The sequence below is a fragment of the Aedes aegypti genome, chromosome 2, assembly GCF_002204515.2.
Source record: "Aedes aegypti strain LVP_AGWG chromosome 2, AaegL5.0 Primary Assembly, whole genome shotgun sequence".
NCBI classification, from domain to species: domain Eukaryota; kingdom Metazoa; phylum Arthropoda; class Insecta; order Diptera; family Culicidae; genus Aedes; species Aedes aegypti.
The window spans coordinates 342,504,306-342,531,495 of record NC_035108.1 but is presented as its reverse complement, the minus strand read 5'-3'; the positions used below and the strand labels follow the sequence as shown (position 1 = coordinate 342,531,495).

Sequence of the window (27,190 nt, the reverse complement as noted above, 5' to 3'; positions counted from 1 at the left end):
AGAGTTCAAAACAGCTGCGACTTGCTGGACAATGGTGTTTAATTCATCGTAGCTGAGCTGTCTGGTTCCAATTGACCTCCGAAAGTGGCCCTTGAAGGATTTCACGGCCGCTTCCCACAATCCTCCGAAGTTGGGAGAACGTGCGGGGATGAAAGCAAATTGTATGCCTTCGTCTTCTGCTGAACGAACGATGGTATGCTGAAATTGCTGGTCTAGGAACTGACGACGAAGGTCTTCAAGCTCTCGATTGGCGCCAACAAAGTTGGTGGCATTGTCACACTTTACCACTTGTGGTTTTCCTCGAGTTGCGACGAATCTTCTGAACGCGGACAGAAATGCCTGGGTAGACAAATCAGCCACGATTTCCATGTGAACTGCCTTGGTTATTAGGCAGACGAAAATTGCCACGTAAGACTTAACTGCTGGGCTTCGACGAATCGGGTACTTGATGTAGAATGGGCCACATAAATCTACTCCTACTTTGCAAAAAACTGCTGATGGGCTCACACGCACAGCTGGCAGGTCGGCCATTAGCTGCTCGTGCACTTTTGGCTTACTGCGGAAGCAGTCTATGCATCGGTGGCAAATCGTACGGGCCAAACTACGAGCGTTTGTAGGCCAGAACTTCTCACGAACGGATGCTATCAGGAGTTGCTGACCAGCGTGGAGGAGTTTAACGTGATAGTGCTGCATTACTAGCAAGGCTAGCGGGTGTTGATGGGACAAAATCATTGGATGCTTACGGAACTCGGAGATTGGTGCATGTGCCAGCCGGCCGCCGACGCGGAGTGTCCCATCGATGAGAATGGGGTTCAACAACGATAATTTCGACGAGGACTTCAACTGGCGACTCCGCGTCAGATCCGCGAATTCCTCCGGGTAACTTTCATGCTGAGCGATACGAACGAGGGTGGTTAGAGAGTCATCCAATTCTGACATAGACAGGCTTCCTTGTCTTCTAGTCGAACGATTATTCGGCGAGGTATTGTGTACGAACCTCCGAAGCCAGGCTACAAGGCGAACCATGCTCATGAGTGACGAGCGAAGTGAGAAGAGTTCGTTTGGAGGGCTTGCACGGGCAGGGAGAGAAACTGCACTTCTTTCTTCCAGTAGCGTGCTATCTATCATTGGTTGAGTTATCGAAGGCTTTGGCCACGCTGAGCGGTCTTGGCGAAGCCAAAAGGGACCTTCGAACCACAGCGATTGGTACTGCAACTGGGCAGCTGTCGTACCACGTGAAAGTATGTCTGCTGGGTTTTCAGAGCCAGCGACGTGTTGCCAAGAGCCATTTTTGGTGATGTGCTGTATTTCAGACACCCGATTGGCGATGAAAGGTTGCCAACGAGAGGGTAGCGACGACAACCAACATTTGACAATCATTGAGTCTGTCCAGAAATGCGCATTAAGAGGGGTTTCAATGCTGTCGGTGAACTTTTCGTAAAGGTGGCTCAACAGTACAGCCGACGACAATTCTAGACGAGGGATGTTCTGCTTCCGTTTCTTGCGCTTCAGATCTTCTAATGGTGCCACTCTAGATTTCGACGTGATCAATCTTACCGTAATTAATCCAGCGGTCGATACTGAACGAAGATAAAGGCATGCTCCATACGCAGCCTGTGACGCATCACAGAATCCGTGTAATTCAACGCTGGATAGAGATGGTGTATAGCACGTCCATCTAGGGATCTCGAGAGACTTGAGGGCGATGGTGTTTCGACGAAATTCAAGCCAGAATTCCTGTGGCTTTTCGGGAAGAGGATCGTCCCAATCGCAGCCTTCGATCCATAATGATTGCAGAAATATCTTCGCTTGGACAACTACAGGACCGATGAGACCAAGCGGATCGAAGATTCGAGCGGTGTCCGATAGTACGATTCGCTTGGTGATTGGGGTTTGAGAGCTCCATTGTGGCACAGCGTAACGAAACATGTCGGAGGCTGGTTCCCAAATGAGCCCAAGAGTTTTCACCGGCGCCGACGACGAATCCAATTCCAGGGTAGCTCGATCATCTCGAAGATCTACAGGAATGCTCGATAGAAATTCAACACTGTTGGAGCTCCACTTTCGCAGTGTGAAGCCAGCGGAGTTCGTTAGATCCAATATCTCCGCTACAAGAGCCTTGCCCTCTTCTTCGGTGTCTGCGCCCGTCAGAAGGTCGTCTACATAGAACCCTTTTCGAACGGCTGGAGCAGCCCTTTTGTGAGTTTCTTCGCCATCCGTTGCTAGCTGTTGAAGACACCTTGTTGCAAGGTAGGGGGCCGAACTAGTACCGTACGTAACGGTGGTTAGCTGATAGGCCTTGACGGGTTCGTTGGTGGAGTTTCTCCAGAGAATGCGCTGAAGAGGCTGGTCGTTGGGGCATACGTTGACCATGCGATACATTTTGGCGATGTCCGCGACTACGACGAACCGATAAAATCGAAACCGTAGAATAATCGATAGCAAATCGTCTTGGACGACTGGTCCGACCATCAATCCATCATTCAACGAAATTCCTGTGGAAGTACGGCATGAAGCATCAAACACGACGCGCAGCTTCGTAGTCGTGCTTTCGGGCTTCAGAACGGCGTGATGTGGCAGATAATACGCTGGAACTTCGTTCTCTTCTGCTGTAACTTCGCGCATGTGTCCCATAGAGAGATACTCTTGGATGAATTCACTATATAGAGCCTTCAGTGTACTGTTAAGTTCAAAACGACGTTCCAATCCATAGAGACGCTTGAGAGCGGATGTCTTGGAGTCTCCCAGCCGATCGATGACGTACTGCTTCTTGGGCAGCGTGACGACGAATCTTCCATCCTTGTCTCGGGTTGTAGTTTGCTGATATATCTCTTCGCACATGGATTCTTCTACGGAAAAAGTACTCTTCTTGTTGCACGACTCTAGCTCCCAAAACCTAGTCAGCAACTCTCGAAGATCTACAGTTGAACTGATATACGCCGAACTTCTCGAAATTTGTTCCGATCTACCAGGAACACGGCCAGAAACTACCCAACCGAAGACGGTTTCTTGGAAGGTAGGACCATCATCTGACATCTTCTTACGACCTTCTCTCAGCAAATCGAAATAATACTCGGCGCCAATGATCAAATCGATTGGGCCGGGCTCGTAGAATCCAGGATCCGCCAAAACGATGTCTTCGGGAACCGCTAATTGTTGGATAGCAACATTTTCGACTGGCAACGTAGCAGTGAGTTTGGGAAGAATGTGTAACTTCACAGTTTCGTTGAACGAAGATATGCTCTGGAACCGTGGAGATATAACTGCTTCGACCATCTTAGATGAACGTACGACGGAGCCACCAATTCCGGAAACTGAAAGATGACTGTTCGATCCATTCAGCTTCAGATTCTGACACAATTGTGAAGTTGCGAAACAGTACTCGGAGCATGAGTCTAATAGAGCCCTGGCGATTTTTGATTTGCCGTTCCGGTCAGTTACTACTATCATGGCTGTAGAAAGTAATACTTGTCGGGTCGGCGATGGGACATTAATGGGCAAGGAATTGGTTTGCGTAATTTGTGTGCGGTGTGTGGTGTGTGACGGGTGTGAAAATGGTGGCTGCGAACTCGTACTAGATATTGCTAGTGAGTTTGAAGGTTGTCCAGGGGTTTGAGAGGGTAAGGTCTGATTCTGAGTTTGTGGCTGTGTGTGTTGACTGTTCGCTTTTTGTGGTCGGTTCTGTACAATTGGGGCGGAGGAACCGGTCGCTTGGGACGAGGATGCAGCTCCACCGCTGGTGGATCCCATGTGCAACAGTGAATGATGCTTTTGATGACAATTTCGGCAAGTTCCACTCGTACAGAATCGAACTAGGTGTGACGAAGAAAAACAGTTGAGGCACAGTCCAGCTCGCTTTACCTTCTCGTAGCGCTCTGCAACACTCATCTTCAGAAACTTCTGACATCTGAAGGCCGAATGTTGACTCTCCTTACAGAATGGACAATTTCTTGGAGATTCGGACGTAGCGTGACTAACCGTGAACTTGGGCTTCTTTGGATCAATCGATTGGTTTGGTTTCGATGGTGCTAATGACTGCAAAACCATAGCCTGTTTGCGTAGGAAAGCCATCAAATCCGCATAAGCTGGAACTTCGGTTGAAGCATGGTGGGATTCCCACTGTCGAAGAGTAACAGCATCAAGTCTACAGCACACCATATAGGCCAGAATTGTGCTCCATCCTTCCGTATTTTCGCCGATCTTCTCTAGCTGCTGAAGATTTCGGTCGAATTCACTGATAACTTGACTAAGCGACTCGTAGTTCTCCCGTTTCATCGGTTCCACGCTGAACAACGCTTCAAGATGCGCCTTGACTATGAGCTTTTTGTTTTCGTATCGCTCCTGAAGGCTGTTCCAAGCAATCGAGTAGTTGGCTGCTGTTATGTCTATCGATGCTATCTCCTGCAGAGCTTCACCGACGAGAGACGAACGAAGATACGAAAACTTGTCCATCGCACTCAACACGTTGTTCCCATGAATCAGGCTTTTGAACATGTCACGGTATGTGACCCAATCACGAATACGACCTCCAAATTTCGGTAGAGAGATTTCAGGAAGCTTTACTCTCGACACAGCACCTGCTGCAGGGGGTACTGCTTGCTCTCTGACCGCAGCTGACTCATCATGAGTAGGGATCAATTTTTGTAACGATGCCTTCAGTTCACAGAAAGTATCCTCCACCACTTCTATCAATTCGGCACTCTCGGTTTGGCGCATTTCGATTGACTCTTCAATGAGAGTAGCCTTCTCCTCTGGAGTAGCTTTGGATTCGGACACTCGTGTTTCGTCCGCCTCCTCCAAAAGAACATCAATCTTCCGACGAACTATGTAGAATTTCTTCATAGCACCTTCAAGCATTTCCAGCCTAGCTTCCACTTGATCACGATGTCTCTCAGGGTTGTATTTGCCGAGAAACTTCCGCACTCCTTCGACGGTATTTCGAAGCTGGCGTTCCTGCTTCATCAAATCTTTCAGCTCATTCGTCATTTTCACTCGCTTCATTCACTAAATTTTGCCAAATAAATGGAAACACTTTCACTAATAGAGAGTTAATTGTCATAAAATCACTTTGTAATTGATTGCTAGGTCAACCAACTACTAATCTCACACTATCATAAACTTCTCCGTCTCTGCACAACTCATTGGGACCGTAATGTACACGCGATGAACGCGACTCGCGATTCAACTCAACGCCCCAAGTATGAAAAAAGACACAGACCAGGGTGACTGCAGCGAGGGGAACCGACCAAGCGAAAGAAAACCAGCTAAAACTCATCCAGCAGAAATCAAGACCAACCGTCAATCGGAGAACCCTACCCAAGGACTAGCTATCGAGTATCGCATGCAAATAAAAGGATCACAACTGATTCCTTCTCAATCACCATTTTTTATTACAGATCAATCCCATCTATCACCGGTTGGTGACCCTCATGTCACCACAGACCAACATGCACACATGCAATACTACTTTCCTTTTGACCAGGCCCTTGGTAACCTATCTCATCCAGATTCCTCTGCGTCGCTCAGTTTGGCCGTTGATCCGTCGAAATCTGGAATCCGCTCCTCCGATCGATTCTGCTTCAACCTGGTGCACGGCGATCGCACAAAACCTTCTTCGCTTGGGGCACCGTTCGATGCAGGCTGTTCAATTTTCAGCTTCACACAAAGCACACAATCCGCGATGGCGGTAACGAATGTCCAATACTGATTGTCCGTTCTATTGTTCGTGGTATTTTCCGCACTAAACTTCTTGGCCACTAGTGACTTGGCCACCGGTCAATTGGCCACATCCGGTTCGAAGGACCAAAATTATGTTCACTATCTAGACCGGGACTTGGGAACACTTCGGACCTAGTTGTCACTTTTCGTTCCTCGATTTCAAACGCGCGTCGAATTACCAGCACTCCCGTTTATTGAACTACACTCCAACTTGAGACAATCGAAAATTTATTGCTCGATAGACTTTGGTTTTAATGCAAAAGTGTATTTGATGCGATCTCGCGCGCGGCACGATTATAACTGGCTACTGCTCCGATATCTAAGTGATACCGATGATTAGTGGTGAATATCTACACACGAACATAGACGATCTCTCCTATTGCTCTACCTGATAGCAGTGATAAGGATGGGAAGTAATCTACGGGAGATGAAACGAGACCACTGCTGATAAGCATTTGTGGATCGCATCTGTGGTGCCAGAAGGGCCATAATTGCTGCGACTGAACAATGACCTTACTTAAACATAGCCTAAATTAAAAAAAGCCGATTCATAATTTTCTCATGAAAATGTAGCTCAAAATAGTTGAAAAAAGTGACTTTTTGACGAAAAAAGTGACTTTAGTTGAAACGGCTTAAAAAAAGAGACTTTAAAGTGACTGGCTTAAAAAAAGTGACCAAGTCACTAAAAAGTGACTCGCTACCAGCCTTGTTACTGTATCAATAAACTTGTATTTTGAAACTAGATAAAATTTACAACATTAAATTTCTCCTGTGCGAAGTATCACGCATGTACTTGAACCTCTATCGTTATATTAGTAGAAGGTGGAAAACATCACACGTATTTTCCGGAATCTATTTGATTTTTCCACAAAAATTTGCGGTGTGCGGTGTCTTAAACGTTAAAAATGGGGGTGAGATTGGGTCAAGCAAGAACGATAGTAAATGAAATTGAAAATCCACTTTTTTGGCATTTTACGGTGCCGGGTGTTCTCTTTATCCATTAAGATGTGTTTATTCTTTCTATATCCAGCATCTCTGAAATATCAAAAAAGTCTACTTGAGGATTCCGTGCATTGAAAAACAATGCTACGCGTTTTGACAACATCTCAAACCATAAACTGTGATTCATGAGCAACAACATCGTAAAATTTTATCAAATGGATTGGTTTTTTAAATTTATTTATTTTCATATCATAGATATATCTCACGGAAGTACAAAAGAGTTGGATCTCTGATATACCGGGATTATGACGTCAACATCTGCCTGAAATGTATTGATCGTGGAATGTCGCACCGAAATTTAACTATTTGCGAAGCTATAAAATAATCATTGCTTCAGTACACCTTTGGGAAACTTGAATAGGCTTTATGGCAATGGGGACGAGACTTTGAAGACAATTTGAGAGAAATAAACGAGAAAATGTATGTAAACAAGACGATAAATTTTGGGTTTACATATTTTTCTCATAGCTGTTCTATTTTTTGGTATAATCGTTTTTTTAAGTGGGTTTATCATACTTGTGAAACATCTTAGACAGTGTTGCTCAGACTCATTTCCCCGAAAATAACATTTTCCGAACTACAAAGCCACGAACTACTGCAACCATGCTCTATTCTCCTAAGATAGAAAAACAGATGGTTAAGCTTGAGTACCGCACACAAAATCGATCAATTTTGATCCCAGAGAGCCTCAATTCAAGTTTCGGTGAAATGAAATGAGTGAGTGAATGAGTGCGAATCATTTCACCGAAACTTGAATTGCGGCCCACCGAGATCGAAACTGTCGGATCTCATGTGCAACACTCAAGCCCAACCACCTCCCCCTCCATCTCAGGAATACAACGCACAGTTATAACAGTTCATGGCTTCACAATTCGAATTTCGGGAAAATGAGTCTGGTCAAAACTGATCTTAGATATCTTTTCGTCTTGTTTGCATCGTATTTCATCAATATTTTTCAGCTGTGAATGGTTTTACAATCATATTTTCAAAAAAAAAAGTTATTTCAATTACAGTGACCCAATGTCACCCCCGCTATGGGGTGAGATTGGGTCATTTTTCCTTCACTTGTGGTGCCGCTGTGAATAAATATTTTTCTTTAATTTTTTAAACAGTTGTTAATGTACCATCAAAGTACATACACACCAAAAACAAGTGCAAAAAAATCTGAAAAATATACCGTTTTGCTCAGTAAATGTCAAGCTACCACGTAGAAGCAAAATTTGAAAATCTTTGGAAACATTCAAAAACTTCATATATTTGCGTTGATATGCTTTAAATGAATTTGATGAAAAAGAATGACTCAGGTATACTTTATGTATCTACGAACAACTTCTCTGAAGAAACCATTACAGTTTAGGCAATTATGGAGGGCACATTCTTTTGTATTTTTTTTTCCATGGTCCCCTTGAAGAGTTGTAGAAAATTCAAAATCCAATGAAGCTAATTCAACCTTTGAATTTAAACCACAAAAGTGTTGTGGAAGCCGGAAAAAATATCACCGTTCGGAGTAAACAACTTCAGTTTTTGCAGTTTTGGTCACTTTCAAGCCACTGTGGTGCCGTCCAGCAATGGACGGATGGATGGCGGACGATTACACTGATGAGTTCAATTCGCGTCAAGAGAAGCAGGATAGGCAGGCGGTTTGTTCTTCAGCAGTGGGTCCTCCCGGTCAGTTCAAAAGCAGCATCGGGGACAATGCACAAATAATCCATTCCGTTTGGTTGTCGCCCTGACTAATGACGATAAGTGGAGAGAAAAAATTGAATGATGGCATTAACACTATTTAATTTAATGAAAGACCGAGCAGGCTTTATTGCCTGGAAAATTAAAACGGGCATCGAAGATTAGTTGGGGCGTGTTTTTGATCATTCGAAAGCGTGTAGTTGATAATAATCGAAAAGCAGTCTAATGAAACACAATAATTTCTTTCATCGAACATCATTTTAATGAGTTGACTTTTGACGCATGCATTGAAAATTTTGTACTCGGTGATTTTTCCGGATTTATTTCCGATTTTGTTTGGGTATCTAGTATTTCAAAATAAAAAAGGTGGAAAAATGCAAGCAACCATCAGCAACATATCAAAAATATTTAAAAAAAAAATCAATAAGAAATGAGAATTTATTGTAATATAAAAACAATATTCCAACGAATTCAGTATTTTTTAGTGATAACATAATGTTTATTCTTCAAAAAGCCGTCAATGAATATTGCAGAAAGAGCTCTGATTAGCCATTCGACGCAACTTAGTCGCGATGCTCTCACAAGAGCGCAAGACGGCATTGATGTCCATCTTCCGGATACAACTCCGTATCCTCGTGGTCAACTGCTTCATATCCTTGGCCCGCCAATTATTTTTGTACACTAGAGTACCGAGGGATTATTTACTGAACACCCATTATAAAAAATCATAAATTATGAAAAATATGAGCTCGGAACCTTGAAACCTACCTGACTCGATGATCCCTCAAAAATCAAGGAAGGGTTTACTACATACAGCAGCACCATGCGCTGAGTAGCAAATCTGGCGATGCATATCCTCTATTAAATTTCGATTACCTATTTGAAAAAAGTTAAATGTATCTTTATACACAATGTCAGTGAATAAATGTTTTTCTCGGTGTCAAGTAAAAGAACATCATCCAGGCAAGTTTCGCTCTACAAAATACATCTACACATCTACCGATGACAACGCATGTTTCATTTACCGACGACTATCGTACAGAAAGGGCTATTCCAACAAAATTATGTGTCTATTTTGTCTATCGTCTTCTGCAATTTAGCTAAACAAACTGTAACTCAACAGTAGACAACAGACAAGCATGCTCCAATGGTACAGCCAAGAAACATTCCTCGCGATTAATTTCAAAGGCTGAACAAGAATTGAACCTTGTTACAATGTGATTTAGTGTCTGACGACACTCACCGCACGACCATGAAGTTCATAAATCGTACAACCACGATCTTGATACAGATTAGTTTCGCATTAGCTAGAAAAATATTCCATTTTTTAATTTATTCATTAACAAATAGATATTGTTCATCTGAACAACATTTACAAAGACTCCATATAGATTGTCTTATGATACAATAGTTTGAATAAACAAACATCAAACAACAGTCAACTATCTGTAACGCAGTTTTGAAGAAACTACATAACGGAAATGTCGAAATAACTGCGCTTCAAGAGACTATAAGGGAAGCCATGGTATTTTAATATGGTTCAATAACTTAATACGTCATCTTCTACTTGGCATTAACACCCTCACGGGGATAAAGCCTGCTTCTCAGCTTAGTGTTCAATGAGCACTTCCACAGTTATTAACTGAGAGCTTTCTTTGCCAAAATTGATATTTTCGCATTCGTATATCGCGTGGCAGATACGATGATACTCTATGCCCAGCGAAGGCAAGGAAATTTCCACGACGAAAAGAACCTGGACCGACCGGGTATTGAAACCAGACACCTTCAGGCTTTGCTTTGTAGCCGCGGACTCTAACCAGTCGGCTAAGAAAAGCCCTTCAATACGAAGATTCTGAATATAAAGTTATGCAGAGAAGATTGGTGCGTCATCCATCGGATTATTTCTCAATTAGATTAAACCGTTAGACACGAACCAGCATATCGAGGTACTGGAGATTGAACTGGAGTGTTACTAGCGTCACCTAGCTGTTAGATTGGCAATCAGATTTCCATGGCCCGATAGCTCTTGATCAGCTGATAAGGATCTTGAGCTACAAAAGATTCAAGAAAATTTGTTACTATCGCTACTATCGTTACTATCACTACCTAGTGAATGTGTTTCTCATCAGTTTTTCCCCCACAAGATAGCCCTTAATCTGTTGAACGGCTTGGTCGAAGACATTAACCTTCTAGCTAATATAGATCTTGAAATACAGACAATTGAAGAAAATTTGTTACTAGCCTGCCTAGCGGAAAAATTCTCAATTAGATTTTCCACCTCCAGATACCCCTCAATCTGCTGAACAGCTTTGCTGAAAACACCAACCTTGTAATTAATTCTTGAGGTAGAGATAATTAAAGAAAATTATTTGTCACTAGAACCTTCAGATATGCTGAAGAGTTTTGTGGACGTCACCAACCTTCTAGCTGGTAAGGATCTTGAGATACTATTGAAGAAAATTTGTCACTAGCGGAAAAATTCTCAATCAGAATCCTTCGGCTAAACAGCTTTGCCGAAGCCGCAAACCTTCTACCTGATAAAGATCTAGAGATACAGATGATTGAATACAATTTGTCATTAGCTGCACCTAGTGGCTGGATTCTCAGTTAGATTTTTCATCGCCAGAGAGCCCTTGATTTGCTGAACAACTTTGCCGAAGACATCAACCTTCTAGCTCATTTGGATATTGAGGTATCCGTTTAACGTTCAACGCTCCGTCATCGTAATCATCGTCATCATCGAAACTTCAAAAGCAGTTTGTTCAAAACTAAAAATTATTTGATGAAAATGTGTTCACTGTGTTTCGGTTGGAATAAAGAATACAGTGAACACATTTTTCTGTAAATTTTCTTGATTTTGAACAAAAAAAAAACTGCTTTTGAAAATTCCGAAATTAATGACGGATCCTGCCCCCTTAAAAGGAAAATAACCATCATCGTTCTTCAAATTTTCAAAACCAGTTTTTTCGATCAAAGTTTAAGTAATGTTTAAGAAAATCTATCATTGCATTGCTCTGGCTATCTTTAAAGCAATGATAGATTTTCGTAAGGGTTTCTTCAAATTTGAACGAAAAAACTGGTTTTTAATTTTTGATGATTGCTGATGATTGAATGATGGATTCTTTAGCCTTAAGGTAAATTTTGGACCACGCTTTCTTCGTTACCTAGAAGAGGGAGAGGGGTCAGGGTAGATGTCTTACCCAAGGTCTGTAAGACCAGCTAACCGTATTCACTTCAAAATTAATTGATCTAAATTCAAGGTACGTCAGGGGCTTTTAAGGGTTACCCATTATACAATGTTGCTACATTGTAACAATCTAGAATAGCTGAACCACTTGGACCATTTTAAAACACTTACACGTTAAGGCCGCACGGGACGTCATCATTATCACCCTGTCCATTTGAAGAGGCAAATCTCAAGAACCACTCCATATATCGATGCGAAAATGTATCACTATGATTCTATATATGTAGTGCACAACCCAATAAATTTTCAGCTTCATCGGTTCACTAAAACCCGAAATTTGCTTCCACAAAGTTTTGATGATAATTGTTAGAGTGAGACGAAAGATAGGGAAAATAACACGGTCTCCCGTGTCCCCTTAATGCTTCCAGTGGGCTATTTGCCCTTTGAAGGAAGCACCACACTAGACAACGGACTAGCATGCAACGCCCAGTGGCACAGTCGGAAAACAATCCTGTAGAAAAGTTTTTCGGCCTGAGGCGGGAATCGAACCCACACTCCTTAGCATGATACGGCTAAATGCCTCGGTGACACTAACCGCACGGCTACGAAGCCCACGATAGAGATACATTCTCAATAGAGTATGGTAATGGCGACTTTGGCAATTAGAATCATACAGGGAATAGGCAAAATGATTGAGAATGTCAAAATTTTGCCTAAATTCAAATGCTTATAACTTTAGGGATGGTACACAAATTATGTCACGGTAAATTCCAACTTTTTTGACCCCCTCCACCCCCCCCCCCTTTGTCACGTTTTTTGTATTAGTCCTCCGAAAATTTTGTAAGGCTTGGCTTAACCCCCGCCCCCCCCCCCTCGGAGCGTGACGTAATTTGTGCATGGCCCCTTATGGAAAATGTATGAAATTGAATGCAAATATGGCTTGGCTTGGCCATTCAGACCATCAGACTCCGTAGATTCTCCGAGGTCATGTCCAAATGGCATTCTTTCTGTCGCTTGTATTTTAGTCTGACGTGAAATTGTAACGATGTTGTTACAACTTCTAATCGAAATAGGCCGTTTTCCATCACGCCAATCTGTCATGAATCGGCCTATTTACCTGCACTGAATTATGTAGTATGGTAATATTCATTACGCAACTGACACTAGTAATGATTCATTACGTAACGCTTTCTCTTCACGCAACTGTTTTGAGTTGCGTAATGAATTATTACAGACCAATTTTTCAGAAATTGTAAAATAATGGTGTACGCAACTCGTTGCAGAACTCGATTTTTACAGCACTCGTTGTAATTATCTTACAACGAAATCTTAAGCTTTAATTCATAAAATAAATTTTGGAATTCGGTTGAGCTGTTCGAAAGTTATGATTTTTTTTTAAATAAGAAATCTAATGCACTGAGACCTACAGTGTGTGCCGATGAAAAATGACTGATTTTTTTATTTTCAAAAAATATATCGCAAAAACTAAAAAAACATCGTTGAAAATTTGACAGTATAAGTAAAATTATCTGAACTTTCAAGAAAAAATGAGAACAACAATAGCCCCTTTGGTCCCAAGGCCTTAAAAACACGAAAAAAAGGAAATTATTGATTATTTTTTTCATGTTAAAAAATATTTTTTTGTGAAATTTTATATTTTTTCTGAAAAGTCAAAATCTTTAGCTTTCATTTCGTCCAAAAAGATTGAAAATCGGTCAAACAGTTCAAAAGTTATATTTTTTCATAAATAAAAATTTTGCAAAATCGCGATTTTTCTGGTTACCCTATTTCGGAAATGGTCACCCTAATTAAAAAATCCAAAAACACGTGTATCCTAGCAAATTTTCCCGGAATTCGGTGACCCACTAGATTGGTTTTTCATGGAATGGCTGCATAAGATACGCAAATACAAACATATGTGCAAGTCTCTCGAAACCAAACAACCAAAAATTACTCTAGACCTTCCGACCGATTTTTTTGGTTTCTGCAGCAAATGAACGCAAGAGACCTAGACTTTATTGTTATCTACGAAACACACTGTGGTGGTTACTTGGGTATACCCTTTTTTATAGTCTTTTTAAACGTTGTTCTACCGTTAAGCCCCAAATGTTCTTGATTCAAACGAAAATAATTCTTACATAAAGTGTTATACTAGTACAATTTACTTGTGCATTTGTTTTGCTTAGCTGGTTAACAGATACAATGCTATTTTGTTCAGTATGTTGTGGGTCCCGCACTATCAAAGTACCGTTTTACAGTACTTCAGGCGGATGGAGCTTAAGGTATAGGGCGAGATCCCCCAGTGCCGGACAAAGTCGAAACATTGAGAAATCATGGTCCAATCAAGATGGTGTATTAGTAGAGAAGAAAGCTATTATGTAGACTAATGTTTGCGTAGAATAACACATCCTTGAAATATGCATGCCTTTTTAAAAAAGTGGAAATGTTTGAAAATTGAAAAAAAAATTGCGTATTCTTTTAATTTTGAGCCTATTTAGTAATGATTTTGAATATGAAAAAATACTTTGGATCACGCAAGCATGATCGAACATAACCCTAATTTGATAGTATGAATGTATTTTGTACCATAATTGAACTAAATATGGACAAATTTCAATTTTCGTTAAGCACCTTCTGTCCCTCAGTTTTTTGATTTGTCATATGATAGCTTTCTAATTATTGCGTCAGTGTCTCTAAATACTTTCATTTTTCATGGGTTCCGTCGATCATGGTATCAAACATGCAATAAAATTAAGACGAATGAACATTCAGAACAACATCGTAAAATGTGCTATTTTTCATCATATATGGAGGAGGTTTTTTGATAGGCATCTTGCAAACTAAGAAAGACTCAAATTATTCTTGTAAATGTTGCAAATGCATTGAAATGGTAAATATCAACTATTCCTATAGTGTACACATTCAATGATGTTCAAATTTGCAGAATTCAAGGCATTTCCAGATCGTGTCCGGTATTGGGTGCTATCTTTCAAGATCGATCAATTTGGTACTAAAATACATCATCAAAATGCATTGTCAAAATTCATATTTATATTTTCAAATTTATTTTTGTACACTATATAAATGATAATATTTATCATAAACTAGTGGGCCCGGCAAACTTCGTCTTGCCATCAAGTAGGCTGTTGAAAAACGCTATGGATCGTCCCATACAAAATGACAGTTCCGTTCACGCTCGTTTTTCCGACTTTCCTGGTGAATATCCTGGGATTTTTATACACACAAACACGTCGGAACACTTGACGAACAAAACGGAAAAATAATCATTCAAATCGGTTGACCCGTTTGGAAACCATTTCGTGACATACAAACACCACTCCATTTATATTTATATAGATAGACTAGTGGTCCCGGCTAACTTCGTCTTGCCATCAAGTAGGCTGTTGGAAAACGATTTGAATCACCCCGTACAAAATAACAGTTCCGTTAATTTCCGTTTTTTTTTCGACTTTTCTGGTAAATATCCTTGTATTTTCATACACACAAACACGTCGGAACCCTTGTCGATCAAAGCGGAGAAAGAATCATCCAAATCCGTAGACCCGTTCGTAAGTTATTTCGTGACATACAAACACCATTCCATTTTTATTTATATAGATGGGTAACACGAGCCCATAAAATCAATAGTTTTTGAATTATGAATTTAGTGGCTTAAGTGTCCGGTACTGGGGGATCTCCCCCTATTTGCAGAACAAACTCATGGAAACGCATGGTCATTTTTTTTGTTATCGCATTGCTCTTCAGAGAAAGCAACGTACAATAGTGCCAAATAATCATCTCTTGTCTGTGCAACAACGTCATCAACTGGCCACACACGACTCAATTCTACCCGCTCTCACTCTTATCAATCAAATCTACTAAACCGCGGCCTGATGTCAGTCATTGCACACACTCTTTGTGCAGCACAGGTGACGCCACAATCCAGGTAAATACTTGAGCCTCTCTCTGGCATGTAGATATCGGCAACCATTTGTTTTGTATGGTCAACTGTTTGGTATTGTTATCAGCACACCTCTCTACCTCTCACTCGATCCGAATACAGCGCAGAATTTGTTATCTTATCCATCCACACATTTGCAGTTTGTCGCACTTTTTACTCCTCGGTTGACTAATTTTCCCATTCTAGTTCAGTCACGGGCAGGGGAAACACCCTCACGGTTTTGGTAGAAAAGTAAAATTTGGAGAAAAATGTGATTTTCCTCGATTGAAACGAAGAAGTAGAATTTAAATTTGTGATACTTTAAGAAATTAGTAAAAAGTTACAATGCAGCCCAAAGTCATAGTTTTAAGTAGCCTCCTAGTTTTAAGTTTTCTAATAACGATACCGACAGTCATAGCCGAAAGTGATCATCTTGATCACAAATCACTAGAAGTTTGCCCTTCGATGTGTACCTGTGATATGATCGACAAGCTGAAAAGAGCAGATTGCAGGTAACTCGTGAAAAATTCCCGATTTAATCAGATGCACCGAGAAACGTGATGGAGTTCCATTTCTCCTTAAAAACAATTTCTTCATGTGGTGCAACGGGGACACCTTATCAGCGATATCACACAGAATAGTGCGATAAAAAAAGTTCGTTTCGATTTCAGCCATGAGCAACTAATCAACGCATACACTGACGTGCCAACCGTTGTGGAAATATTGGATTTAAGCATCAACAGAATATCATCGATCGGAAATGGTGACTTCCAGGTTGGTTTCAAGCCTTAACTGTGATGGCACCTTGAGATTACGGTTTTCTTCTCCATTGTCTCTATTTTTAGGAGTACAAGCAACTGATTAAATTATTTTTATCAGAGAATTCTATCCAGACTATTGCATTGCATGCGTTTGCAAATCTGAGGAAACTGCAGTTTCTTGATCTATCCCACAATCGCTTAGAGCAGCTACACGAAGACACATTCGAAAACAACGAAAACCTTATCGAACTGAACCTCTCGCATAACAACTTCATGACGCTACAGCACCAACCGTTGTTCAAAAGTCCTTCTCTAATGGTATACGCTCTTAGTTTAAAGACGATCAAGATTTCCATTCAAAGCCTAATTTCTTGTTTGCAGATTTTGGAGCTACATGAATGCAAAATTCCGCAGATTTACGACAACACGTTCCTACATCTGCCGAAGCTGAGCACGTTAGATCTGTCCGGCAACTTAATGATCACCCTTCCGAAGGAACCGTTCGTTCCCCTGAATCGGTTGCGGATCATTGAGCTGGGTGATAACCGGTGGCAGTGCGACAGTTCCTCGGTGCGCGCCACCATCAACTGGATGAAGAAGCGCATCGACACGATACGGATCGAACATTGCTGTAAGTTTTTGCAACATAAGTATTCGCAAATTTACACCCTTACTAGAACGGCGTGTACTTTGGTTGTGAACCACGGACTCCAAATCATGTTACACCTGAACACGCCACCTTTCAGCTTGTGCAGATATCATTGATCATCGTCTTGAACGACTAGTGTGACTACAGGGCAAACCTCAAACCAAACTGATCGCTGGAGAGATGGATAGCGATATGTAACCGTTTCTAATGTTATGTCGACAATATCCATATCACCCGCGAAGTAAAAAAATTGACTGGATTTTGTGAAATTTGTGCCATGATTGTTATACCCGGCTCTCCCCATGACACCTTCTGGTGCAATTTTGTCCCCAGTCCCCGGTGGGATACTAAACAACTGGAGTGGATTCGCTCGAAATCTTCACCCAACTCAGCACACCGTCCTTTGCTGCTTCAATCGTTTTTGTGAGCATTTTATGATGTTGTTCATACGCATGACTATCCAAAGCTCTTTTGGGTCGATGCTAACGTACACCGCTTTGAATTCGATGAAAAGATGATATTTAAAGAATCGTAATCAAGCCATGCAATGTCCTGTCCAGTGTACCCTTTCTGCTTCATCCACCGTCAGAATTTCATTTTCCTAAATTTATTTAGTTAACATCTAAACAGATAACACTAAATCAATAATTTCACGCCGGTTCTGCTCGCCAAATTGATACGCACTTGATCCACCCACCTACCCAAGTAACAATTTCAATGCTTTTTGATCTTAGATGTTATTTATGGAGGTTTTATTAGAGATGCATTAAATCCTGATAGATTTTATACAGCATTGAAAAGTGCTAAATGGTCTTTTCAGCAAAAACCACTTTAAAATGCTCTGTAGATACCTATAAGTGCTTCCGTTAAAACTTATTTGTCGGCCAAACTTGTTGATAATAAATTGTATTTCGAAGGTGCTGTGTAGTGTCTTTTAAAACCTATACTTAAAACCTCATCATATTTGTCTTTCAAAAACATCGATAAAACTGACAAGACTGCTCTAAGTCATGTTAAAACCTTCTTAAATCTCAACTGCCTGATGTTATCGGAATGCAGTCTGCGTGTGATTACCAATATCATTATGTCGATAATGATAATTCTCTACATGGAATATGAGTTAATCAGAACATGAAAATAGAACTGGCAAATATTCATTTCGTACAATTATCTGATTACTGTATGTAGCATATTTGCCATGCTTGCCTGAACTTCCCGTTCTAGTGAGACAACGATACCGCACACAACAGATGAGCTACACGAACAAACTTTCACTTTTCAAGCACCTATCACTTACCGTTTTCTGCATCAGTACAGCCGATGAACCACGGATCATATCACAACAATTCATTAAAGTGAAACCATAATTACATACGTAACAAAGCAAATTTAGTTCATTAAATTATATTACAAAATCATATCTTCCGGTTTGTTTACCTTTTTGACAACACTAGCTTTCCTGAGCGCATTAAGTTTAAGCCAAGGGTCCCAAAAAACTTATTTGTCTTAGCGCAGAACAAACAATCTGATTTAGGAATATTTTAGCCAGTGGAGGGTTTAGCGAAAGGATTCATAAGATCAAAAGCTCTCGTGAATGATTATATTGTGCGGACTAATCATCAATTGATCTTAAACCATCCCAGACAAAACCCACAAGATTTAAATGGGTGGAATCCATTTCTACTGTCGCCATTTCGGGTTCATGCGTGGTAAAATTTCAATTTGTGATTGTGATGAGCATGCCATCATTCCGAAAATGGAATGAAACAAAATATTAGATAGTCAATTATGATGTAGTAATTGTGGTGTGTTGTTGTAAATCGAAAATTTTTGTGTCGTTCCACCAGTAAATTTTCTTTGGCATGAATTTCACGCAATGGAAAAGAAATTTACTGGCACGCAAAATATGATGATTTTATTTTATTATTATGATTCGGCAGACATCATGATGATTTCAATATTATAAAAAAGGTTATGACTAATAAACAACTTGTTAGCTGATGTTTGTTCAATCATAAGCTCTTAATGTTGGTTTTATTCCATATATAAGGATATCGCAAAAGATCTAATACCGCCAGTTGTGCTCAATAAAACTATACAATAACTCTTATGTATGTTTTATAGTACACTACAAGAGTAGATGTATGCATACGATGCAAAACCAAAAAGGTTAGAAGCAGTTTTAAGGTATAGTCTTAACAACCTACTGTAGTGTGGGCCTCTTCGGATTTAACGGGGTTTTATCAAAGGTTTATTAAGGTTGTTAAGTCTAATAAGTTCTAAAATGAGTTTTAACGATGTGGTGGTAACAACAGCTTGTAGTAAATGAAAAAACTAAAAATGTTACTTGGGTAGCTCGCTGCGCTCCACGCTTTCTTGTACCAACCGAATCCCAAGCGAACACCATCTTTGCATGGTTGCTGTCCGGCATTCTTGCAACATGCCCTGCCCACCGTATCATTCCAGCTTTGGCCACCTTCTGGATACTTGGATTACTTGCCTTATGAGCGTTTTGTACATGGTACATTTGTGCGGGTGTGAATCTTTTTTGACCGCAGCTTTTTGTGGAGGCAACTTCCGCTGATAATGCGCCTCCGTATTTCCCGGTTAACTTTATTGTCAGTCGCCATTACGGTAGATGAACTCGTCGACCACCTCGAACGCATCCCCGTCTATCGTAGAACTACTACCTAGGCAATCCAAGTCGCGCTCGGCCACACCAGCTAGCATGTACTTTGTCTTGGTCGCATTCACCACCAGTCCAACTTGTGCTGCCTCGCGCTTCAGGCGGGTGTACAGGTCTACAACCTTTTCAAATGTTCGGTCGACAATGTCCACATCATTTGCGAAGCATACAAATTGACTGGATCTCGCAAAAATCGTACCCGGCTGTTAATCCTGGCTCCCCGCATAACACCTACTAGCGCAATATTGAACAACAGGCATTACCTTGTCGATCCAAACGAACTGGAGTGTTCGCCTGAAACCTTCACACAATTTTGCACACCGTCCATCGTCGCTCTTCTCAGTCTCGTGAGCTTATGGCTCTACGTGGTCGATACTATCGTATGCCGCGTTAGTCGATGAAAAGGTGTGCTTCGGGACCTGGTATTCACGACATTTTTGGAGGATTTGCCGTACAGTAAAACCTGGTCCGTTGTCGGTCGGCCGTCAACGAAGCCGGCTTGATAACTTCCCATGAACTCGTTTACTACAGATGACAGACGACGGAAGGTGATCTGGGATAATACCTTACGCATTTAGAATGGTGATCGCTCGAAAGTTTTCACAATAGATATGTCCACTGAAATGATTATTATTAGAGTGCTTTTGCCATAAAAGGCGTTAATTGTATTACGAAAGGCTTAAACTTGATTCATAGTGTATTTGCCAAATGTTTATGGCAAATACCTTCTAATAAACGATCCGACGACTGTCGGTCTCTCTTGTTATCCTGACATCGAACGAACAACACGTATCTCTACGAAGCTCCGAAACCTACAAGTAGCTTTTACTTAACTCTTTCACCGTTACGATAAGTCTGCCCGCGAGTGTCTGCCTGCTGAATCTTAATCTCCTTTTTTAATCAAGTTATCGGAATATAATAACAATCTAACTTGTCGCCTTTCTTGTAGATGGGGCATATTACCCCTTCCTTCCACCCTCCGCCCGGTAGTTGTTCCGTTGCTTTTCCGGGCCCATCTTTATGAGTTCAGCTGCGATGCCATCCTTACTAGCAGCTTTATTGTTCTTAGCCGGTGAATGCCATCCTTAGCCTCCCTCAAAGTGGGGGCTGGTTGGTTTCCATCGCCCGCAGTACTGATGAAGACATTTCCTCCGTTGTCCCCGTCCTTCATTGCCTGTGCTCTCCGCGCCATTCAGGGGTTCGTCGAAATGCTGCTTCCACCTTTCGATCACTCCACGCTTGTCTGTCAGGATGCTCCCATCCTTATCCCTGCACATCTCGGCTCGCAGCATGAAGCTGTTGCGGGTTGTGTTGAGCGCCTGATAGTTTTTCGGTTTCCAGCCAACCTGAACGCTCTTTTCCATGGAATGGAGTTACTTCTTTCACGCAACAGTCGCTTCACCGTTCCGTTCAACTGCTTTCCTCTAATGGAGATACTTCATCACCGGGACGCAAAATCACCGTCGGCACTAAGGAAGCCCCTGATCCTCCCAACACAGTCGAGCCTCTCCAGCCAGCGACCTGCAGCCGTCCCGGTCCTGTGCTTGGGGTGGGTGACGGGGTCTTCCGAAGTCCGAATGTCGACAAGTACCATCCGCAATCCAATGCTTCCGCACCTGATAGTAATCCCATTTCCAGTGCTGCCGCTGCTCAACAAACTGCATCCGACGTCATAATTTACTATCAAAATGTTGGAGGAATGAACGGTCTGATAGACGACTATCATTTAGCCTTTTTGGACCACGGCTATGATGTCATAGTCTTGATCGAAACGTGGCTTGATTCTCGAACAGTTTCGAGCTACATTTTTGGAGAAGGATACGAGGTATTCCGCTGCGATAGAAATACGAATAACAGCTGCAAAACGGTTGGAGGTGGCGTGCTTGTGGGAGTCCATACCCGGCTTAAAGCAAGTCTAATCGAAAACGAATCCTGGATTTCTGTGGAACAAGTTTGGGTGGCTATTCAGCTTAGCGACCGCAAACTCTATCTATGCGTGGTATACATCCCTCCGGACCGGACTCGTGATATGGATTACATCAACACGCACTGTCAATCAATCGCCGTCGTCTCGGAATATGCCACCCCTAGTGACGAAATGATCGTTCTTGGTGATTTTAACTTGCCAGACATCGCATGGACTCCAACTCACAGTGGTTTTCTGTGTCCCGATTATCAACGCACTTCGCTTCACGTTGGTGCTGTCAATCTTCTTGATTGTTACAGTACTGCTACTCTGGCTCAGATCAACCACGTGATGAACGAAAATGGCCGCTACCTGTATCTCTGTTTCGTGAATGGTCGTGATACTGCTCCTTTCATATCGACGGCCCCTGCATACCTTTGGAAAGGAAGCAAGCGTGACGTTAACAACTATCGTGGGATTACATCGTTGAATGCTGTAGCTAAGCTGTTCGAGCTGGTGGTCATGGATTCGCTAAGCGCACACTGCAGACAGTATTTGAGTGCTAATCAACATGGATTCACTATCGGCCGTTCTACTACTACCAACCTGCTATGCCTTACGTCGTACATCACTGAGAGTATGAATGTTCGGGCCCAGACGGACGTGATTTACACCGATCTATCTGCGGCATTCGATAAGCTAAACCACGAAATTGCAATCGCCAAACTCGATAGGCTTGGAGTTGGAGGTAGCCTTTTGAGATGGTTCCGCTCTTACCTCACCGATCGTCAATTAGTGGTAGCTTTAGGAGAATATCGATCACCCTGCTTTTACGCGTCATCAGGCATACCACAAGGCAGTCATCTGGGTCCGTTGATTTTCCTTTTGTATTTTAACGACGTACACTTTGTTGTGGAAGGGCGTCGACTGACGTTCGCAGACGACCTAAAATTTTTTCTGCGAATATGCTCAATTGAAGATTGCCGTTATCTCCAGGACCAGATAAACGTCTTCGCTGGATGGTGTGATCTCAACCGACTAGTCGTCAATCCAGCAAAGTGCTCCGTAATCACTTTTTCACGGAAGAAACAGCCGATAATCTTCGAGTATAGCATTTTTGATACGCCAATCGAACGAGTGCAGTGCGTTAAGGATTTGGGTGTTCTGTTGGATTCGCAACTGACATTCTCCCATCATATCGCTTATATTGTCGATAAAGCATCAAGAACGCTTGGCTTCGTCTTTAGAACTGCAAAGAACTTAACGACATCTATTGCCTGAAAGCGTTATACTGTTCCCTCGTTCGAGCAACATTGGAATATGGGTCTGCGGTCTGGAGTCCGAACTACAACAACGGATGCGAGCGAATCGAATCAGTTCAACGGAGATTTCTTCGTTTTGCACTTCGGAGGCTACCTTGGAGAGACCCTTTACGCCTTCCGAGTTACGAGAGCCGCTGCCAACTGATCGACTTGCAACCTTTGCGAATTCGAAGAGACGTTTGTAGAGCTTTAACCGTCGTCGATACTCTAAACGGAAGAATCGATTGCGAAGCTATCCTGCAACAAATGCATCTGAACGTGCAACCTCGTCCACTGCGGAATAGTTCGATGATGAGGCTTCCATTTCGTCGCACCAATTATGGATTGAGCAATGCTGTTCATGGTCTGCAACGTGTTTTTAATCGTGTGGCGTCGATCTTCGATTTCCATCTGACACGAAATATGCTTCGTCGTAAATTTTCTAGTTTTTTCGCTGGCCGGAGGGACTGAAGACATATTTTAAGTTTGAAATGTTTTACGATCTTGACTTTTTTATATTCAATGTTTTGTCATGTTTGTTTTGTTATATAATATGTATTTTTGTTTTTATTTTTAATATCATTGGGACTATACATAGTCTGTTGATGTAAACCTAAATAAATAAATAATAAATAATAATAACTTACGTGTCTCAAGTCTCAAGAACTGGCACAGCTGTTCCATCTCCTCGCACTCCGACTCCTACAGGTGACTTTTTTTTTTGAAAGAGGCGGGTCTGCTGTTGCCGTATCCGTCTATATCGTTCCACGTTCTGTCGGGTCCCTTGCTGCAGCATGATCGCCCGCGCTGCATTCTTCTCCTCCAGAATCTGCCTACATTCCTCGTCGAACCAATCGTTCCGTCGACTCCGTCCCACGTACCCGACGTTGCTCTCAGCTACATTGTTGATGGCTGCCTTCACTGTTCTCCAGCAGTCATTAAGAGGGGCTTCATCCAGCTCACCCTCTTCCGGTCATGCAGCCTCGAGGTGCTGCGCGTATGCCGCTGCGACATCCGGTTGCTTGAGCCGCTCTAGGTCGTACCGGGGCGGCCGTCGGTACCGTACGTTGTTGACGACGGAGAGTTTTGGGCGCAGTTTAACCATCACCAGATAATGGTTAGAGTCGATGTTAGCGCCACGATAGGTCCTGACGTCGATAATGTCGGAGAAAAACCGTCCATCAATCAGAACGTGGTCGATTTGTGATTCTGTCTGCTGAGGTGATCTCCAAGTGAATTGGTATGGAAGGCTGTGCTGGAAGTAGGTGCTACGAATGGCCATATTCTTGGAGGCAGCAAAATCAATTTGTCGTTTACCTTTTTCGTTCGTCAGCCGGTGCGCGACGAACCTTCCAATAGTCGGTCTGAACTCCTTCCCCTGGCCAACCTGAGCGTTTAGATCTCCTATGATGATTTTGACGTCATGGCTTGGGCAGCTGTCGTACTCTCGTTCGAGCTGCGCGTAAAAAGCGTCTTTATCATCATCAGTGCTTTCGGAGTGAGGGCTGTGCACGTTTATTATGCTGAAGTTGAAGAACCGGCCTTTGATCCTCGATTCGGACACCACTGGATCACGCGCCGCGCATATCACCCATCACTATTAAAGCTGTTCCCAGCTCGGTGTGTTGCCGCAGCTCTGGTAGATGGTATCATTACCTCTAAAGGTTCACACCATCGATCCCTTCCAACACACTTCCTGCATCGCTAAGATGCCGAACCCTCCAGCACATTGGCGAATATGCGTTAGCTCCTGATTGTAATATCTCGTGGGAGATTGGGTTCTAATTGGTTAATTAACTATTAACGACCGAGACTGTGATACGGTAAAACACAGTAATGAAACGCGCGTCTGTTCGGTTGTGCAGTCAGTAGATAAACTGATTCGTTTATTGAACGATTGCCACTGCTGTTCCAGACAGCCAGTGGTGTAGCTAGGGTGGATGCTAGGACTATATACAACACGCTTATCCACTTTCTTGGGCTTCGTCGAATGATGTTTAAAACTATTCTTTGGATGAATTAAATCCAACAGCGTCTTAGGCTTAAAACTAAACAATCGTTTTCGTTGCTTGATTTTTTACGGATGGTTAGCAGGGCCTGATAACCATCCCCGATTTCCGGAGGACCATTCCCCCTAAATTTTCGGAGGGCTATAATGCACAGTTTAGCTTAGTCTTTCTCTAGCACTCGGACGATGATCAGCCGCCCCTGACATGGGGAACATTCGCTGTTGTGAGCCGCTGGAGTACAGACGCTCCAAGTTGGTAGAAGTAAACCCCCCTTCCCTGCCAGTACCTATACGGCTAAAGTTCCCACCAGGGTTGGTTACCCGATCTTCCCTAAGGTTGCTCGTGCCCCGGCAAGTACCACGAGAAGGTAGGGATAGGAGTTGATGGGCAGGGATAAGGACCAAACAAAGGGGTTTATTTTATTCCTGCAGGTACGTGAAGTACTACTGGTGTGCGCCGCCATGCCTAACATTTACCAATCGCTTCATGCGATATTTGGAATGTTACCAGTTGGCTTCAAAGGTGACTACCCAAGCAACCAAAAGTTCAGATAAAAGGGCATGTTTTGGCTTAAGCAGCCCACTTTTTAAGTACCGTCAAACGGGGTGACTTGCAACGGCGGGGTGACTTGCAACACATTGTAATTTACAACTAAATTTCACTATAAAACACAATTTTCAATAAAAAATTCGTTTCAAATCGATGCTTCAATACGTGTGACTCACAATTCAAGTAGGGGCCAGGATTAAAACTGTTGTTATAAATATGTTCATACAATAAACATAATTCTTTTAAATGTCTAGAAAACTGATACTTGATGGAGGTTCGAAATCGTGACCTGAAAACATGAGATAGATTTAATGTACAATAGTAATACTCTACATGTTGTTTCTATAACTAATAAGTGATAATATGACGAACTTAATTTTACGAAATTGTAGCAACAACTTTTTAATAAAAATAATTTTTATACACATGTACCCATGCGGGGTGACTTGCAACACTTTTCTAAGTAATTTAGAGTTTTATAAAAGTTAAAACCTTTTGTGTTAGGTCTACTTTATAATCAAAAGAGTAATAATTCATCAATCAACTACAAACACTCGTTAAAAATATTGTTCAGTTAAGATATTGGACCTTGATGATTTAACGCCTCTTTTTCCCATACAAAAATAGCTCAATTATTTTCTTACAAAAATGTATTCCAAATGTTCTTGTACTGGTTCGAATGCTTTAAACACATGAATAACAATACTTAACTAGTGTGACTAATAAAAAATATCAACATTTTGTTAGAAAAAACTAAATTAGCAGTGAGTGTTGCAAGTAACCCCGCACAAGGATATTTAAAAAATTTCACCTTTTTGATGACTTTTAATATGACAAAATAATTCGATTCAATTTTCTATCATCTCATTCTGTAGGCGAGCCGGCCATTCAAAGTTCTACAAGGAATTTAGATTTTCAGATTATGTTTAGATCATGGTTTTGGTTGATTGAAGTTGAAAAGTGTTGCAAGTCACCCCGTTTGACGGTAATTAACCGAACTTGAGTTCACATAAAGTTCGTTAAAGTTACTTAAATAGAATAATGTTTACCTTAAAGTAGGGAAAAAGTTCGACTCGTCAGTTGAGGCCAAATCAATCGTAGAATGATTTCTAAAAGAAGAAAAATAAGTAGGGCTTTCAGGGTATATAATTAAGAAATATATTATATTATACAATTATAATAGAATAGTTATAGGTTTTAATTATAACCTACAACTCCTCTAGGAAAATTTTATTATTCAACTCTTTCCAGTGATCAACCCACACCAAACAAGAGCGAAATTTGAGAAAATGGAGCTGGACCCTCGCCTGGAAACCCACGGCCGGGAAGAAGTACCGATCGACCAGGTGTGGGGCTCGTCCACCACCGAAGTCTATCTGAACCTACTGAAGGAAAAGTCCTGCGCTTACAACGACAAACAGGATACGGAGAGCCGAAGGACGTGTGAAAACTTTATCGAGTGCCAATCACGGTTCAGTGAGCTGTACTTCCAATGCTTCGAGGCCCACAAAGATAAGCCGTCGTACGAAACGAGCCGCTCTAGTCACATGGCGGCCATTACCATGCTGGTGGGCATGTTCATTGGGGCTCTGTTTGGATCGTTCTTTACTTACGCCATAATTTGGACCGTGCAGACATGTCGAGAGCGGTCCAAATCTAGCAATGAAACTGGACCTAGATCGACACGGGAAATGCGGAGAGAGTTTCGCGAACGGAATCAATTTGAACGTGAGTAAACATGAATCTGTTCAATATCTTGCCGCCAAGACCTAAAAAGCATACTACAAGACATTGGTAAA

At 41.9% G+C, this 27,190-nt stretch overlaps 1 protein-coding gene across 1 annotated transcript in view; it reads left to right on the top strand.

Annotated features, from left to right (window-relative positions):
• Positions 1-15,717: 15,717 nt before the first annotated feature.
• LOC5571558 overlaps positions 15,718-27,190 on the top strand; it is a 12,235-nt gene continuing 762 nt past the window's right edge. The window contains exons 1-5 of the mRNA XM_001659730.2: positions 15,718-16,042; positions 16,202-16,304; positions 16,376-16,609; positions 16,673-16,922; positions 26,643-27,119. Coding sequence (XP_001659780.1) covers positions 15,876-16,042; positions 16,202-16,304; positions 16,376-16,609; positions 16,673-16,922; positions 26,643-27,119 — 1,231 coding nt within the window. The 5' untranslated portion in view covers positions 15,718-15,875. The remainder of the gene's footprint in view (positions 16,043-16,201; positions 16,305-16,375; positions 16,610-16,672; positions 16,923-26,642; positions 27,120-27,190) is intronic.